This window comes from Heterocephalus glaber, unplaced genomic scaffold (genome assembly GCF_053883595.1).
Source record: "Heterocephalus glaber isolate CG9 unplaced genomic scaffold, H.glaber_assembly_v1.0 deba00001444, whole genome shotgun sequence".
In the NCBI taxonomy this organism is placed as follows: Eukaryota; Metazoa; Chordata; class Mammalia; order Rodentia; family Bathyergidae; genus Heterocephalus; species Heterocephalus glaber.
Window position 1 is genome coordinate 16,463,368 of NW_028258297.1, and position 18,816 is coordinate 16,482,183.

Consider the following 18,816-nt stretch of genomic DNA (forward strand, 5'->3'; position numbering starts at 1 on the left):
TAAGCCCATCCTGATCCATTTGCCACAATCCCTAGGACTCCCTAATGCCTGCCTTTTGCTCATTTATTTTATCTGCTTGAATCCTGCAGGGATTTAATTTTTTCTTTCCTATGTGCTGGATTCTAAAAAAAAAAAAAAATCCAGTGAGGTCACTTGTATATAGCAATTTCCTTAATTTTTATATCAGTTGTCTGAAAGAGTAGACAAATTTGCTCCATTTGCCTAGGCAGGTTTCTGGAGTTTTTCTAAGTAGCCACAGGGAGACATATGGGTTAAATTAATCAGTCAATCAATGGAAACATCTATGTACCTACTGTGGTAGGCTCTGAGAACATTAGGAGTTGAAAGTTTCTTTCTTTTTGGAAAATGGATGTTAGATTTGTACTATAATGAAATACCCAAGGCAGGTTATATTTATTAAAAAAAGATAATTTAGCTCACAGTTTTGGAGATTCATGGTGCTATTGGCCCAACTGGTGAGAACCCTCTTGGCGTATCACCTTTATGGTAGGAGTAGAAGTGTAAGGAAGAGATACCATCATAAAACAGGAAGCCAGACAGTGAAGTTTTATCTTTCAAAGGAAATGACCCCCATTTACTTAAGATCCTCCCACTACTCCTGCCTCTTAAGAGTTCTACCTGCCAACATCCCCACCCTGAGGACCAAGCTTCCAGTACATGAATGCTTGAAGGACACCCTTAAACCTTCTCCAAACCACAGCTGATGTGCAAACCTGTAGCTAGGAAGATGGTGTCAAATGCCAAGTGCCTAGAGTATCTTGTTATAGGACTGGCTATAAGTGCTGTAGGTTTATCTCTGGGGGTTGGATGAGATGTGGATGCCAATCCCAGGACATGGGATTGGTCAGGGAAAGTTCTGGGGAGGGGAGACTTTAGATTATATCTGTGAGTTGGTACAATTTTAATTCTGCCCATGAGTTTGCTGTGGGGAAGTTCAGATTTCTAAGCTCTATCCAGAGATTCTGTTTGAGAAGAGGTGAAATGGACCGAGTACACATCTTTAATGTACATCCTAGGCGATTCCATCCTAGGCCACACTGAGAAAAGAGAAGACGGTCAGGCAGGTAGAGAGAAATCATAAAAGTGTGGGAGTGGGAAATTTAGAGGCTACAGCATTCCACTGATTAGAGACTTACAGGGGCCCTCAGAGATAACTAAGAGACCCAACATGGGAATAAAGGAAAGCTCTGAATCAGCTTCTTTTGCATTATTCCCCGAAAGAATAGTCTTTGATTTCTTTATCATTTAATGGAATGAAATAGTTACATATGAGACAATCAATCTCAGGCTTGCTCTTTTTAAAAATGCATGTTGTTAATTAGCAGGCAATTGATCCTAGTCTTCCTAGTTTGGTTGCCTAATCAGTTAAATTGAATTAACAGTCTAGCAGTCTGCTGCTAATGCTAAATTACTCTACTGAGTAATTACTCACTGTTTATAGTTGGGTGGTACTAGGGATTGCACTCAGGGCCTTTGCACTGAGCTACACCCCAGCCCTTTTTTATTGTGAGATAAGGTCTCACTAAGTTACTAAATGGCTCAGGCTAAGTTCAAAGGTATGACTTTCCTGCCTCAGACTCCCAGAATGCTGGATTACAGGCATGTGCCACCATGCCCAGCTGCAAACCATTTATTGGAACAAACGCCAAGCTGGAAGTCAGGATTTTTGACCTAGTACTTGGTATAGGGATGGTTACATGGTTGGTTGACCTTTACTACATATTTGCCATGTGGCCTTAATTGAAACTTACTTGATGTTTGTAGTTTTTAATTTCTGAAAAAAAAGTGGAGTTTGATTAGATGAAAGGGTTTTTGCACCAAAGAATTCTTTGGGGTGTCTAAGTGCCACTTCCAAAAGTAAAAACAAGAGAGGAGCAACCACCTCTACTATAAACAATATCGTCTTTTGTTTTCCTATTTTTTTGTTTTTTATAGGGGTTTTCTACATACCACCTTGTTTAGGAAACACGAACAGATACATTTCCAAACAAAATGGAATGGTAGCAGCAATGAGTTTGAAAATCTCTGAAGTATTAAAGAATGATTTGATTCAATTCCACCTATATTTACAAGCCATTGCTCACAGCTTTAATACGTAATTCTCATGACTCATTGAGCATAAAAGAATTCTAATGTGCTTCTGACTTGGTTCTGTTGTTCAGCATCTCTTGAATTTGTAAGGGATCTTATTGTGCACAATAACTGAAGACATTTCACAGATTCTAAAGGGTTGAAAAATAATTTGGTGAGTAGATAACAGGGAAAATAGAGGGAGGAAGAAGGGATTAGCAGCTTCAGTAAAGGTAGGGAGACAGGAAACAGGCTGTGTGTGAAAAACCACAAGGAAGACAAAAGGTATAGAGGGAATATTGGGTGTATATATAGGTAATGGGAGTGGGAGAAAAGAATGGACAGGATGCTGGGGATGTTGGTGGGTCCTGCGTCCTTTAGTGAAGATCTCAAATGTTTTGTATGTAGGCAAGGAACTCAGCATCATTTTTACGAGGCATAGTTTTTACTAGCCAAGTGATTTGTACCTTTGCTTAAGAAGAATTTGAATAAGAATGAAAGATTGAGGAAGAGCAAGAATCAGAAGCTAACAGAAGTCATAATTAACCAGAAGTAAGAAGCCATTTTTTCTTCCTGTACTTATATTAAAGACAAAGAGGTGAAGAGTACAAGAACTTCTGCAGTTAGGTATTAGGATGATCTGAAGAAAGAGCTGAGCAGAAATGACTCCAAGATTTCTAGTGTGTGTTACGAGACGATTTCGGTTCATTAAAAACAAAAATGACAGTTATTGATTAAGTAGCTTGTGCCAGACATAACTGTTCAATCTTCACAGCGGCTGTATGGAGTGGTACCATTATCACAGAAGCTTAAGGAGTATGGTTAAATAACTTGCCCATGGCCCTAGAGGAAACGTTAAAGCAAGGATTCAGATGCAAGCAGGCAGGGTTCAGAGTTGAAGTTCAATGACAGAAGAACTTTCTATATTTAGAGAAAAAGAATCTTTCAGTGGTCTTTCCAATGAAGGAAGTACAAACGCAAGGACTAGCAGTGGTGTGAGGCTCAGTTCTTCCTGCTGTTGCTTCTGTTTTCTGCCCTTACCTTTGAAATGTAAATGATCTTCATACTTTTTTTTTTAACCCTAAAATATTCCAACATTTTGGAGAATTTTTGAAATGTGGCCAACCTCTGGTATAGTACAGGCACAATCTTTGTTCACTCCTTTGGGATTCATGAGTCAGATACAACATCAATAATAAATTTCATTGAACTGGGAATTAATTTTAAAATGTTTAATAAATATAATCTATGGTTGCATGAAATGATGCAATATGGAGTTATATCCAGAAATAACAGATTATATATGAAATGTACAAAATTCTTTCTGGAATGCTTAGGTATTTTTTTTAATCAATTGGGTAATGAATTTCAGTTGGCAAATAGCACCTAGTATATATTCACATCATTCAGTATCCAGAGATGCATCCTCTGTAGAAAGCGTAATAATACTGAATTTATCTTTTTAAAATCACAATTTTATTAGTAGAGTGGGGAATACAAGTCTTAGAAGCTTTTGGGGAAATTGTTTTCATATAATTGAAGAATAGTTTTGAATAGTTATTGTTTTCATATAATTGAAGAATAGTTATATTGAAGAATAGTTGACTGTAGGGATCTGCAAATATTCAATAATTAGCACTTAGAAATATATATCCCCAGAGAAAGTTTTGGGTAATGTTTTCTTAAGGGCTCAATAACTGAATATCTGCAATGAGGAGCATTTTTCTCTGCAGTAAATGAACTAATTACTAGATATTTTTATCATAAAAATATTTACATATGCAAAGTAAGAAAACAGCTGAAAATTTAATTTGGACTTCCAAGGGGCTTGTTAAATAACTGAAAAAACAAATGGATGTTAGTTTACTGACTGGAAATGACCGAAGCTGCTTTGGGTTTAGCTCTCTTTTATTATTTGGCCTGGTTAGCTGGGTGCCACGTTGGCTAGGAATTCACTTGTGGGAAGTTGCCAATCCATAGTTGAAGTAATGAAGTGATTGGATACAGCGATAAAGAGACTTGCATTTGAGGAGTATTGGTGGGTTGGGGGTTTAATTGATGCACTGGTTAGAATGTAATTAGGTCCTTGAGCAGGGCAGTACAACTAAGTATGTCAAGGAGGGGATAATTAGATGGGTGGCTGAATGGTGTAATTACATTCATAAGAGGGGGCTATAATTAGATGTGAGGCAGGGGGTTATATTTAGATGCCTAAGTTGATATAATTACCATATGGGCAAGAAATTAAATTATGTGTGTGGGTGAAGCATAAGTATGTGGGAGTCCATGTGAATCCATAGGTGAGGGTACATAGAAATGAATAGGTTGGTGTGCAGTTAGGTATTTGTTGATGTTCTTGTGAACAGAACTGGAGATTTTCATCACGAAGGGCAGGCATGAGATTTGGCATGGGGACTAATAGCAGGTGATATGTAGTGATGGTTTTTTTGATCATTCTAAAGGCTTGCAAAGCAACACCTCTGCTTTTCTGATGTGATTTGAGATCCACATCTAACACTGATGTTCATTCTTCTTCATAGTTTTGCTTGATGGTGTTCTAAATGCTGAATGGGTAAATTTTCTATCTTTAAGATAGAAGGAAGATGGGCTCCACCTTCTTTCCAAGAAGATAGAGAGATTGGAGAAGAGTAATAGGATTAAGGAACAACAAGAAAACCTCACTACTATCAACTAAAAAATCACACACACACAACCCAAACACAACAATTTTCTTATGTGTAAGTTGTGATTGAAATATATGATGAATGCTCAATTTAAAAAATATTATAGTAAAAGACACAATATCATTAATCCTCCTACTAGTGCTCCCACTTGCTTCAAGCATGCTTATCTCGTAAGTCTTGCAACCTTCTGAAGCAGTTATAGAAGTCCTCCTCTTTTCTGAGTGTCTATAAGGTGTGATTTAAAAAAAAAAAATACAGTGAACGCTGCCACAACATGCCACCCAAGAGAAAGGCAGGCCTGTAAAAAGAAAAAATCACAGTGTGTCATCCACCTTGCTCACTAGATCTGGCACCATGCAACTTCTGGCTCTTCCTTAATGTCAAAATGACCGTGAATGGTAAACAGTTTGCATCAATTCAGGACACTGAGACAGCCAAGACAGTGCAATTAAAGACGTGAAAGAGGACTTCCAGAACTGCTTCAGAAAGTGGCAAGAACAGTGGGATAAGTGTTTTTGAAGCAAGGGGGAGAATTGTCAGGAGGAATAATTTAAAAATTCAACATTCACTGTATTTTTATCTCAATTGTCAAGTGTTAAGAGTAAGCATCAACTCTTTTAGCTGAAAGAGTATCACACAGTTATTTGTGCAGTGAAACCCTCAAAACTGAACCGTGATAGCCTAATTATCTAAAACAATGTTTATTTATAAATAGTGATGTCATGCTTCCTGTATAAGAGCAACAAAGCAAGGAATATAGGCTACAGATAAAATGGGAACAAGGGATTAGTAGAAGGAAACCAGGGGAAGAAGAATCAAAAGCAAAGCAGTGCAAAAATACTTTGTGCACCTAAGAATGTCATAGTGAAGCAGTGAATTATGGTGAGAGTCATAATCGGATACTGAACATTGTGTATTAAATTTAAAACAATGAATTCTTTTGTTGCCACCTTCAAAGACAGAAAGAACATGAAAAATACACATTTGTTGCTAAGATAATTTTTGGAACTCAAGGTATTGAATTGGCCACTGATTATAGTGCTTAATCTGATTGAATCTGTGAATCAATTTTTATAAGCCCCGGAGCCTCAGCTCCTGTTCAAGTCTGCTCAGGCTTTAGGACAGTTTCAACAGAGTTCTAGTACCGATAGGATCTTAGTGGGTTTCTTCTGGGATTCCAAATTCTTTAGATTCCCGATGTTCCCAAAGAAATCTGATTTAAGAATACTTTTTATAACTCAGATGTAGAGACCGAAGAGCCAGCATCCCTAATATCTAGTTCTGCCCTTTAGCGGGTCTGTGGAACACTTTTTATTCTTAGATTCTGATTTTATGTCGATTCATGATGCTAATTTTTAAAACTGTCGACATGCCTCAAATGCGACCTCTTTCAAAAACTGTTGTAGCTTAATTTGTAATCAGAGATGCTCTTTAATAAAATATTGTACATTCCTGTGAAAAGAGCCATCACAATACTGGTTAATCCAGTTTATTTTCTACTGAGTGGTTCACATTTCTGAAACTCCAAAGCAATTGGGGATTATGGAGGTTAACTCAGTTGCTTACAGAGGCCGTGTGCAGTTGTGGGTCAAGACTTCTAGTTATGTTTGGGAAGATGAGTGGCTCAGCTGGCTCTGCTGGGGGGGGGGGGGGAGTGCAGATCAGCTCCTTGGCTCCTGGCTGCCCTGTGAGGATTGCATGTGGAAGAGAGGAAAAGGGGAGGCTTTGCATATGACTCTGGTAATCAAGTTTCATTCAACTAATTGTAAACCTTTTTCCGGAATGCTCTGGTACTATTCACCCAAGGCATAAAAAAAAACCAGTTTAAATTCTTCAGATTTTAATAGCATTCTTTCAGAAGTCATATTGTCAGCCAGGAATATTTTCACAGTTTGCACTTGCAGTTTATTTCTGAAAAAGTCTTCTAGCCTCAGGTAATTCTTTTCACCCTCATGCATGCCATAAAACATGACTCTAATTTTTGTTTGCTTTTTTTTTTTAACCTTCCTGACATTAAGTTTCCTAAGTCTGATTTTCAGAGTGTCACCGAGGGGTTGAGGGGCCTGGCAAATTAAAATCTTGATGGGTAATACTATATGATTATTACAAAGTTGGCCACTAACAGAAGAAAGTTATGGGTGAAAAAATTTGGACAAAAAATCCATAAGCTGAATTAATAGCTGAGCAAGTGTTGAAAAATTTTGAGTTCATCATTACAATCTTTCCCATCTTTCTCAATCTGTCCTCTCATTTAGAGTGATACTTTTTAAGTTTGGCAGGAGTGTTATAATACTACATTCTCAGGTCTAATAGATACTTTCTTGCATGGGTACAAGGAGATGCATTTCAAAAGACAGCATGCAGTGTCTTAATGAAAACCCATAAAAATCATAATGTTTATGTGACAATAGATGACCAAAATTTCTTTTACATAGCATAACAAAAAAGAACAATACTTTGTTCTAGATCATTATAAAAAGCATTGACCATTGCCAAGTGTGTATTCTGTGTCTAAAAGAGAATAATGACAGTATTATCTCAGTTACTGATGTTTATCTAAAATAAAAATCCATAGCATTTCCTCAATTAATGTTTTTCCTCTCTGAAAAGCTTTGGTGTGCTATTATTGTTCAATGATGTGTTATCAATTGGTTAGAAGAGTGTACCCAGGAACTTGAGAATATACATTGAAATGAAATTGCTTGTGCCAGGGCTAGCAGTTGACACAATGAAGAAGGATCAAGTGAACGTTACCAGAAAAAAGTCAGAAGTGGCCTTTTTATTTTCTAAATCCCTGGACTTTTGTTTGAAGACTTTTGGGACTATTTGTTTTTGTTTTGGTACCAGGGATCGAACTCGGGACCTTGCCTTTGCAAGGCAGGTGACGGAACCACTGAGCTAAATCCCCAGCCCAGGACCATCTTAATAGTGCATGTATATAATAGTTAAATTTTCTGCTAATTAAATTATTCCCAATGATTAAAATAACAGCTAGATAAATCACTGTTTTACCTTCTTCCACAGAAGCCCATGAAATGTAGGTATTGAACAAGTTCATGAACTCTGCTGGAAGAAGGGAAGGAATGAAAAGAGGCAGGAAGAAGAGAACAGCCCGCCCTGTCAGTGGTTTTGTGTGGGTTATCTCACATACTGCTGGTAATATTATCCCCCTTCAGAGGCAGGAAGCCCAACGCAGAGGAGCATTACAGCCGCCCTCAAATCTTATAACCCTGTGGAGTCAGGGGGCAGTGTTTGTCCCAGTCTGTGTTGTTGATTCCCAGATCTGTCTGTTACGGTCCTGTCTAAAACCTGGAATCACCACCCCATGAGGTTCCAGGACCTCTTTTTTAGCAATTTAAGAAGTTTATAAATCAAGCTACATATTAGCTGAGGACACGTGAATCCACATTTTCTAATAAACTGCATCCAAATCTATGTGCAAATGTATATGTTTAACTCACTGAACTCAGATCAGGCTTTTGCCCTTACTGCTGAGCCAAATCCTGGTCAAGGTTACCAGTTGCTAAGTCCAGTGGCAATTTTAAGCTTTTATTGTACTTAATCTATCAATCAACAGCGTTTGATGCAAATTTTCCTTCCTTCCTTTTTAAAAAAATTCAGCCTTTCTTAAATCTCTTTGCTGTCTATGTCTATACTCACTCTCCAGCTAGTCTCCTGACTTTAAATAGCCATGCTGATCACTCTCAACTTTCTCCAGGAAAGACCAGTTCCCTGATTGCCGGCTCAGTTGCCTCCTCTACATTGCCACTTGAGTGTCTAAATGGCCCTCAGACACTTGATGTGTTAAAGGCCGAGTTTCAGATCACTTCCCTAAACATGCTCCTCCTATGACCTTCCTGTCTCAGGAAATGACAAATCTGTCTTTGCAGTCATTCAGCCCAAAACTCTGGCTATTGTCCTTGCTTGATTCCTTTTTTTTTGTCAGATCTTCCTCCAGGATATCATCAGAATCTGGCTTCTTCTCACACTCCCACTACACCCCTGGTCCAAGTCACCAAAATCCCCAGCCTGGATTATTACAAGAGGCTCCTCACCAATTTCTTTTTCTTCTCATGACATCCTGCAGCCTCTCTGCACAGTAGCATAGTGATCGCTCCAACATATGTTGTAATCTCACTGCTTTTCAACCCCCTCCCCAGCTTGACTTGATTCTCATCTTAAAATAAAAACTGAAGTTTTTCCAATACCATACAAAGCCCTACAGAGTTTCTTGCCAATCTACCTACTTCTACTTCTACTTCTCTCTCCCTTGCTGACTCATTTTCAGACACCACGGGCTGTCTGCTCTTCCTTTCCCATCCCAGAAATGTTCCCATCTCAAGGTCTGTGCATCAGTTGTTTCTACAGTATCTGAATGGTTCATTTCCTTATCTCCTGCTGGGATAAGTTCACATGCAGCCTATGAACTCTTCCCCTAACACCCTGTTCAAATTGCAGTTCCTCTCCACAACCGTGTCTTGACTCTCTCCATGGCCCATATTTGTGATGATTCGTCTTGATTGTCAATGTGACTGACTTGGGAGCCACTGAGCGCATTAGTAAAACACACTTCTGGGCATGTCTGGGTAGGCCATATGACCTTGGGTTCTATATCTGGTCCTTGGTCCCTTACTCTCTGGCTCTATCCCTGCTCTTTGCTTTCCAGATGCCATGAGTTGAGCAGCTTTGCTCCGCCATGCCCTTCCGCCATGATGTTTCTGCTTTGACTGAAACCTCTGAAACTGTGAGCTACAATAAACTTCATTTCCTTTAAACTGTGGCTATCAAGTGTTTGCTCCCAGTGAAGGAAAGCTGACCAGTATACTCTGTGTCTTTATTTCTTACCTGTCTCTCCCATATGATATAACTTCCAAGGGAACAGTGATTTTTCACTTGTGTTCCTATCACCCAGGACAGTGCCTGACACATAAGAGACACTAAATATTTGTGGAATAAACAAACAACTCTGTGAATATAAATACTTAAATATTTTCCAACCAATTACAGATCTAACTAATGTTTTTCTGACATTGATCCCAATCTATTCTCTCAGGGCTGACTGAGAAAAATGCCATGTATCATTCTGAATCTGTTAGAATGCTGGTTCTTTGCTTCTCCCTCCTCTGTATATTCTGCCCGGCGGGGTACTGGACTGTCTCTGCTCTGCTAATACAGGGAATTCCTGATGCTCTTGCATCTTGCAGATGCTCAGACTTTATGCTTTAAGTACTGCATATTTATCAACAATATTTCCATAGCTCTGGCTATTCCTCTTACGTACTAGAAATCAAGGGAATAAAATCTTCTTGGCTTGGGCCGGGAATTTAGCTCAGTGGTTTTGCCACCTGCTGCACAAGCCCAAGGATCCGAATTCGATCCCCGGTACAAAAAAAAAAAATCTTCTTGGCTGCATTAAGTGCCTACCTTCACTACCAATGAATGGAGAGCCTCCTGAAATTTTTTTACTCATTTAATTACTTCATACCTTTGTGAAGCCCTTCTTATGTATATTCGTGTATCAATTCCATGCGTTCTTTTGTATAATCCATATTGTTTGCTTGAGATTCATCCAGGGCAAACTATTTACTATCAGTACTGTTATTTTCGGAACCATTTATATATACATAAGGTCTTCCTACAAGAACTCCAGTAGCTAGGTGTGGCTTCAGCAAGCAGGAAATTCTGTAGCCTGCAATTCTTTCTGATCCAGCTCCAGGAGGCCAAATGATGGGTTTTACTTTCAGGTCCAAGTGTGGGGTTTCCATATTCCCTGGTGCTATAAATAGCACTCCAGGCACACTCAGGTAGTTCAACATTTCCTTCCCAGTCCAGTCTACTGTTTGCAGGGGGAGAGTCACATGCTGGCTGGTTCACTGCAAGTTACTTGCCCCTCTGTCAGTGCCTCCTGACTTCTGGTCAAAACCATCTGCACAGTGCTTCTGTGCTCATAAATACAGCGTTTGCCCTCAGCAAATCATTTTGTGCCTTTGTTTATGTTGCTTTCTCTGCTTTGCAAAATCCTCCTTCTTCGAGGTTCATTTCAGGTGAGAAAGCTTTCCCTGTTCGGGTACCTGCCTTAGCAAGTAATGCTCATTTCTTCTGCACAACTTCAGCATCTCAGCGCTGCTGTTGCCCTTCCTCTCCTCACGTCTTAAGTTGTGAGTTCCAAGGCTGCGACTCACATCCCCAACAGCATAGAAAATGCCCAGAAACCTATGTGGAACGAATGACTGACTGTGAGTGGATGAAATTGCAATCCGATAGGGGACTAGAATTCATTTTAGTTTGTTCCCAGTTTAATGCCTTTAAGAATAATCCTGTGTTTAGTTTGGATTTTTTTTGTTTTTCCCCAGCAAACACCCTCTACTATGGGCTTGGCCAGTTCGACAAAGAGAAGAAAGATTGTATTTAAATACACGTTGGGGGAGTTTTTTTGTTTTGCCTTTTTAATTTCAAAGGAACAGGCTAGTTTGGTCCTTACAGATTTCTTGGCGTCTTTCTTTCCACATGGTCTTTTTGCCCGGCCCAGCCTTCATTCAACTTCCTCCAAAGGGTCTGCTGTAAACAATGATTTTTGTGAGGTTGTGTGTTCTTTGCAGTGAAAACCCGCCTTGTTTTCTGTTGCTAGGCAACCCCCTTCCAGCTGCCATTGAAGAAATGTGCGGTGGTGGGAAATGGTGGGATTCTGAAGAAGAGTGGCTGTGGCCGGCAAATAGATGCAGCAAATTTTGTCATGCGGTAAGAGAGAGCACCACAGCGCCGCCTCGCCTTCTCTCCTTGTCCCCGCCCCTCCCGCAAGCCCCGGGCCTTTCAGAACTAGTCACTTGGCATTAATCAGCCGAAGTACACTCTTTAGCTTCCCTCAGGCTCATACACTCTGGAGTTCGTGAGAGTGCGAGGGAAAGTGCCCGGATGAGGTGCAAAGCCATCAGAGCCCAGGGGTCTTAGAGGTACCCACTCTGTCCCTTAATAAGGGCAGCCAGGAAAAGCGGAAACATTCCTCCGACTTCCCCTTAGATGGTACAGTCGGATGCTGAAAACTTTTTAAATTGCTCTTTCATTAAAGCTAGTTCCATATGAGTAAGTATTTTAACTTATCCATTTTATGGTACACCCTTGTCTTCCTAGTTTTTCACAAAAACATTTGAAAGTGGCAGGTGGGATTTGAAGAGGGATTCAATGTATCCATGACTAGGAAAATGGGAAAGAAGGAGGGGGAGTCAGCCTCAAAGAAGAGGAGAGCTCGGTCACGGGCCTCAGCTAAGTGCTGAGAAGTGAGATCCAAGGAGAAGAGGCCCCTGCAGGGGCGAGATGAGGAATTGCTGAGGGTCCGGCCCTGGGCGGAGGAGATCCTGAGACTCTAGGCCACCAGAGGGCGCTGTTGGTGATCTTGAGCACAGGTGCCCAACAGCCCCGTGTGGGAGCAAAGAGCGAGCGATTGCCTTAGGGCAGGTTTCAAATCCGGTGAGAGGGAAGCACAGGGAGTGATAGCATGGAGGGCCGGGAAGTAAGCAACAGGCCTGCAGCCTGGCAGGAAAGGGAGTGGGCTCTGTCTTGTGTGAAGGAGAAGGGGAGGGGGCCAAATGGCCGGCATTCAGAGCCACGAGGGGACTGGTGTTGAAGAGGAGGGAGAAATGGGTGGAGAAGACAGTCCAAGAATGGCCCGCTGGAGTGTTAAGATTTCAGAGCTTTGTCTTGTGCAGGGGATGATTAGACAGGTTGTAGAAAAGCAGGACATTTGTGACTGAGGATGTAAAGGGAAAATTGAGGTTAGACTCTGTGGGGTCTTTCAGGTCAGACCCTAGAATCCCAATGAAGTCGGAAGGACCATCAGCCAGGGCCCAAGGGGCTCCATGCCCAGGAAGGCTGAGGACCCCAGTAAATGGAGGGCAGGAAGCTGAGAAAAGGAGGAGGGAGATTTTTTGTTTTTTTAAAGGATGAATAAGTACCGAAGTGGCAGAAGATCGCTGAAAGAACCCTGAACCAGCCCTGAACTGAGCTAAATGGGATAGAAAGGACTGTTTCAGGGGGGTTTGGGGAAACCCTTGTCTTAGGGGAAGGCCAGGTTCCCTCTCAGAGGAGGAGAGGGGGCTGCAGAGAGAGTCTCGCTTGGGGAACCCTGTGGCAGAGTAGGGACATCCTTACCTACCTTGCCTTCATGGGGTGCTGTAGCATATTTTTTCCCGGTTACTATCTTTTCACCTCTATTATAATTTTTTTTGCAATATATACAAGCAATAGGGAAATGGAGGAAAAAGTAGTTTTCTTAATTCAATGCAGACTCTGTTTACTGTGCACTTTCTGTGTATTGGGCCTCAGGAGGGTTGGGGAATGGTACATTGAACAGTTCTGAGATGGGCTGGTATCCTGGGGATGTGCTTCGGGAGAATGCAGACATAAATGGTGGAGGCAGTGGGAGCTTCTGAGGAAAAGCATCGTCTGGGCTGAGTCCTCTCTTTGTTCCTCTGAGGGTAGGAAGGAGGCCTTTGCCATAGCTGTAATGTGGGGAAGACACTGGGTCCTGTTGCAGTGTCATGAAAATGAGGACAATGGTGTGTTGGAGAGGGACTGGAGAGAGATTAAAGCCACAGGACTGGATGAAATCACCTGGAGAGCAGCGTGGGATGAGACAGGCAGAGGCCCTGGGCCTGCCCAGGACCCCAATCCAGGACTGTGGCTTTAGGTGAGGCTGAGGAGCCCATAGGAAACACTGAGGGTTAGGAGGACAAGTCCTTGCCCTTGGCCAGGCCTGTGACCTGCAGTGTGTTATGTGACCTCCGCTGTTGCTCAGCCTTGTAAAATGCTTTCTGTTGTGGCAACTCTGCTTCAACCTGTGCTTCTGTGAAGGTGTCCCTAATGTAACAGAGGTTGTGTAGCTTTCTTTAAATTTTCAGATTGCTTTTGTATAAATTTATTTGCTCTTTCTACACATTATATAAGGAAGAAGGAACAGATAATATTAAGTTCAGAGGTTCAGAGAAGTGATTTCAAGTGGCCTTGATATAGTGTAGAAGGAAGCAGTACAATAAATATTTTTTCTATTATTTCCGACGTGTGTGTGTGTACGTGTGTGTGTGTGTGTGTGTGTGTGTGTGTGTATCTTCCCTTGGGAAGATGAGTATTTTCAGTTTAACTTGTACAAGGCCTAAGCATCATAGGGGATTATCTAGCAGGACAATATTTATCTTAAATAAATGAGACTGTTGGCCTTGTACAGCCTTTTATTGATATATCCAAGTTTGGAATTAATGAGCACCTGTGATTAGAGTGCCCAACACAGTATGGAGCACAATGTTTATAGGATGACGAGAAAAGTAAGGACTGAAAACAATCCAAGGAAGGTAGCATTGCAACTAAAGCTATGTGTATATATGTCTTTGATTAATATCACAAATTGGACTATTTTTGTATCACAAAGGCTTATATAGGGTTCCCAATATGGGAATAATAAATGTTGATAAATTATTATTATTTGGCCATTTACAGATCTACTTATAAGTGGTTAATACACATTTCAGAGGACACATTTAGAAAATTGAGAAAATATCGTATTTTCCAAAAGCATGTGGCCAGTGTGATCCTACATTGAAGGATACATGGACAGATTAAGTGGGAAAGGAGACCCCAAAATAGCACTGCCCTTACATAGTGTCATACCAGATTACAGGTCAAACTTTTAGGACTAGAAAGTAATGATTCCATAATTTTCTTTGCTTAGATGTTTTCACACACCATCTTCTAAAATGCTAAAAGTCAATTTCCCATTTTTTAAAGTGCACATTTGCTGTATAATCAAAAACAACACATTAAAAAATAATACTGTTGAGTTCAATATAGCTGGAAGGCCTGTGAGACAGAAATAACAGTGATTGTATCCTGAAGACAGACTGGGTGGGTTCGGGGTTACAGTGAAGACAACATAATTTTGGTGCCTTTTGAATTATACTCAAATGTATGCATTGCATACTTAAATCTATGTATATAAAATTTTAGAGTAATTTTGTGATTTTTCTATTTAAAATTTCTCTCCACTAAGCCCAGTCTTCACCCATTCTACTTCCCAATTCAAAGAATATTTATTTCTTGCCAGCTTTGGGATTGGATCTCTTTTAGGATTTTGAGCACTGTTACTGAGACACTTTAGCCATTAATATATGTTAATTGTGCCAACAAGCAACAATGCAAAGTTTCGAACACTTTTACACAATTATGCCTCATTAGAAACAATTTGACTGTATTAAATGTGCCTTTTATGTAAATCTATGTAATTATCAATTTAGGAACTGAGGAGCTAAAATTATAGTGTGCTTTTCCTAAGAGATAGAGGAAATTGTCTTAGATATTTGCACTTGAAAAGAAAGTTCACCTTGGGGCTGGGGATTTAGTTCAGTGGTTCTGCTGCCTGCCAGGCAAGCACAAGGACCTGAGTTCGATTCCCGGTACCAAAAAAAAAAAAAGAAAAAGAAAGTTCACCTAGAAGAAGTTAAGGCAGATATTTACACTGAAATGTATTGCCATTATTTTCTAGAAATGCGTTTATCTACTTTACTATTGTGAGCATTTTCTTTTATTATCAGGTAAAATCAGCATCTGCAAGTTTTTCTTGAGCTTATACTCTGTGGTAGGAAGTATGAAGGGATCCAGACGTATGAACCATAGAACACACAGAAAATCAAAGTATTCACTCATGAAAACTATCTTATTTCATTTCCTAATGACAAAACAGATTAATGGCACTCTCTGGCAATGTTTAGAGCTCACAGTTGTACTACAGTGTGGTTGCTTCTCAGATGTTACCAAAGGCAATCAACAACAAAGCTTCTTTAAGAGATGTATCTGACTTTTAATCTGTTTTATCTTTATCTTCACAAAGATCTGTCAAATCACAAGACTACATTCGGTACCACAGCCTGGCGAGCCAGTCATGAGTTCTCTCCTGCCTGAGGATCCTCAGGCAACTGCACAGGATGTGATGCCACCACTGGCCTGCAGGGGCTCTGTGACAGGCTCTCCCCAGGCCCCCACAAAGACCCCTATTTTTTTCTCTCAGTGAGGTGGTCAGCTGACTGACACTCTGACCTGTGGGTAGTTGGCAGGAGAACCAGTCTCTCATTACTCACCAAGAGATGAAAGGACAACTCTTAAATCCACAGAGACAAGTTTCTCCCTGGGATTCCCTGAAGTGATAGGAGTCCCAGGCTGAAAGCAAAAACAAAATCGGGGAATTCCAGCTGATCAGCTGAGTGAGCACATGGCCAATTCCATCTCCTGGGGGCAAATGTGTAGGGAAAATTAATGTGGTATGATAAAATATATGGTGAATATTTAAATTGTTAAAATATTACCGTAAAAGACATACTACCATTAAGTTCCCTCCAAATATTTCCCTTTGCTTAGAACACACTTATTCTATTATTCTCGCCACTTTCGGAAGAAGTTTTGGAAGTCCTCTTTAGTGAGTCCCTTTCATAAAAAGACTACAGTGTGCCTTTGCCCACCTTATTCACCAGATCTGGCACCCTATGGCTTCAGGTTCTTCCCCAAAGTACAAATGACCATGAATGGTACATGTTTTAAACTAATTCAGGACATTGAGGCTGCAACAGCAGTGCAACTAAAGACACTCTTGAAAGAGGACTTCTGGAACTGCTTTAGAAAGTAGCAAGAATGATGGGACAAGTATATTCAAAGAAGGCAAGAGAGAGGGAGAGGGGGCATTAATGGCAATGTGATTTTTACTGTAGTTAAAAAATTTAAAAATTCACCATGGTTTTCAATCACACCTCTTAATAGCTGGCAGAGACCTTAGTATTTGTAAGATATCTCTATCTATAAATATGCTTTGGTTTGCTAAAGTGGTAGAAAGTTAGATTTAACTTGATGTGTCAGGAGTCAAGCTAGACATATAGGTTGAGGGGAAAAATTAGGAGACAGAAACCAAAGAAAAACCTAATGAAAAGCTGTAGCCTTATTTGAGGTTTTCACAGATAACAAATATATATTTAGTTATATTTCCACGACATTTTTGGTTGTGACATTCTTGAGCTTCTACCCTGTGTGAGGCATCAAGAGGTGGACTTGTTATACAGTGTTTTTCAGTCCCTCCAATAACTCGGTAAGAGAGGAAAAGTCATTATCTTCATTGGATGTAATGGAGAAACTCAGGGCAGGAAATGAATTTACTTGCCTAATGTCCCACAGGCAGAAAGCCATGGAGTCCGGACTTGAAATGGCCATAGCTTTTCGTTGTACATGTTCACAAGACATTGTGGCCAAGGCAAATGATTAGAGTGCAGGGGTGGAGCTTTGGGGGTGGGAGGAGTGGGACTGTTCGCTTCACTAGGAAAACATTGCCAGTCCCCTTTTCCTTAGAGGAACTGGTATCATTGCAGTTCTTTGGGTGCTGTGACATTATGTCTTCACCACTAATCAAACTGTGCATTGGTCAGAAAAGCCAGACATACATTGATTTAAGTGAACATTACATCGCCCTGAATGTACTATTATAATTTATATGTTTGGAGAAGAAAGGACAACATAGGCAAGTATAATTCCTGTGTCTCTGAGGTTTATTGTTATGCAGAGAGCAGTTGGTTCTGTGTCTTCTACCTCCCGCGCCCTAATTTCAAGCCTAATACTCCTGTCCTACCACCTCAAATATTTTAAAAGGAATAAATACATTCTACTTACTGTCTCTTTTGTTTGGTAGATCTTTTACCTCTGTAGCTGACATTTTCTTTCTTCTAAAATAGGACTAGTTTTTTTTGACAGCGTTTTAAAAATGCTGATGGTTAATTAGTCATCTAATGTCTATTAAAAGGGAAAGGTGGTAAAATACAGTTATTTGTAAATTGAGCTAGAATTAAAGTTCCTATTTGTGCCATTATAGCTGACTTGATTTAAAAGTATTAAGTCACCCTGAAATGCTTGTTTTTGTGTCTCTAGATGCAACCTGCCTCCCTTGTCAAGTGAATACACTAAAGATGTTGGATCCAAAACTCATTTGGTGACAGCTAATCCCAGCATAATTCGGCAGAGGTAAGAGCTTTTGACCTCTCTCTGTGTGGAACTAAAGAGGAAGGCTTTTGAAATATTGAGCATCTTAAAGGCAGAGAGTGTGATTCAGTTTGGGAAACAAAGAGGAAAACTATTTGTACAGGCAGGAAGGAGGAAAGGGGATCGTAAATAAATGAGGCAGGATTGTGGGAATCCAAACAGAACTTCATGTTCCCTCTGTATTCTGTTTCTTGCTGTTAGAGATAGTACACCTAATATGAGGATCAGTGGTTTTGCTCAAAGAAGCAGCACAATCTCCTGCTTATTGCTACTACTTTCAATTTGTTGGTTTCATTCCCGATTTATTGATTGTCTACTGTGAACTGAATTAACAAAACAAAATAAAAGACCAATCTACCACATTCATGTGCTTTGAAATAACAATATTGTCAGAATATATACGAATGTGTGATTATAGTGATAATATAGTAGTATTATAGTATATAACATAAAATATATAATGTAATACTATTATGCTACATATATCAAATTTTGGAAAGCTGATGGGAATTCTTATTCAGCATCAATTTCGTAAATTTCTGCAGCTGCTAGGGGAGCTTCTAAGAGTCAGTCCCATTGAGGAAGCCCAGCTCTGAGCTCTCAGGTGTTTCTAAGGACTATTTATTGTAGAGAATGGGTCCATTTCTGAGGAAAGAAGAGTCAGACATTGTCTTCCAGATCTCCCTGTGTACCTAGTGCTGAGGAGTGAGATATCCAGATGTTCTGGGCCAGTTACTTGGTATCAGAGAAGTCCTGTTAAGTGGACAGCAAATGTGTTTATACGTGTTTTGGTTCATAAGTAAATATTCTAATAAAATAGATTTCACAAAATGCAATCAGTTGATTTTTAATTTTGCAAAATACTCCCCCAGTGTACTTTCAGTAATGGATAAAATTGTTTTTCTACATTGAAAACAAAAGTATATACGTATTGTCAATCTTTTAAATTTTGTCAGTGTGTTTGAGTGAAAAGTAATACATTTTT

General features: G+C 40.0%; 1 protein-coding gene across 5 annotated transcripts in view; it reads left to right on the top strand.

Moving 5' to 3' along the window:
* St8sia1 (ST8 alpha-N-acetyl-neuraminide alpha-2,8-sialyltransferase 1) overlaps positions 1-18,816 on the top strand; it is a 147,487-nt gene that overhangs the window by 67,891 nt on the left and 60,780 nt on the right. For 4 of the 5 annotated variants that reach the window (XM_087214022.1, XM_087214021.1, XM_087214024.1 and 1 more), the window contains exon 3: positions 17,721-17,813. In XM_087214022.1, the coding sequence (XP_087070148.1) occupies positions 17,721-17,813 (93 nt within the window). Of the gene's footprint in view, positions 1-11,403; positions 11,514-17,720; positions 17,814-18,816 lie in introns of all 5 variants that reach the window. The other variant, XM_004845766.3, reaches the window with a different exon arrangement.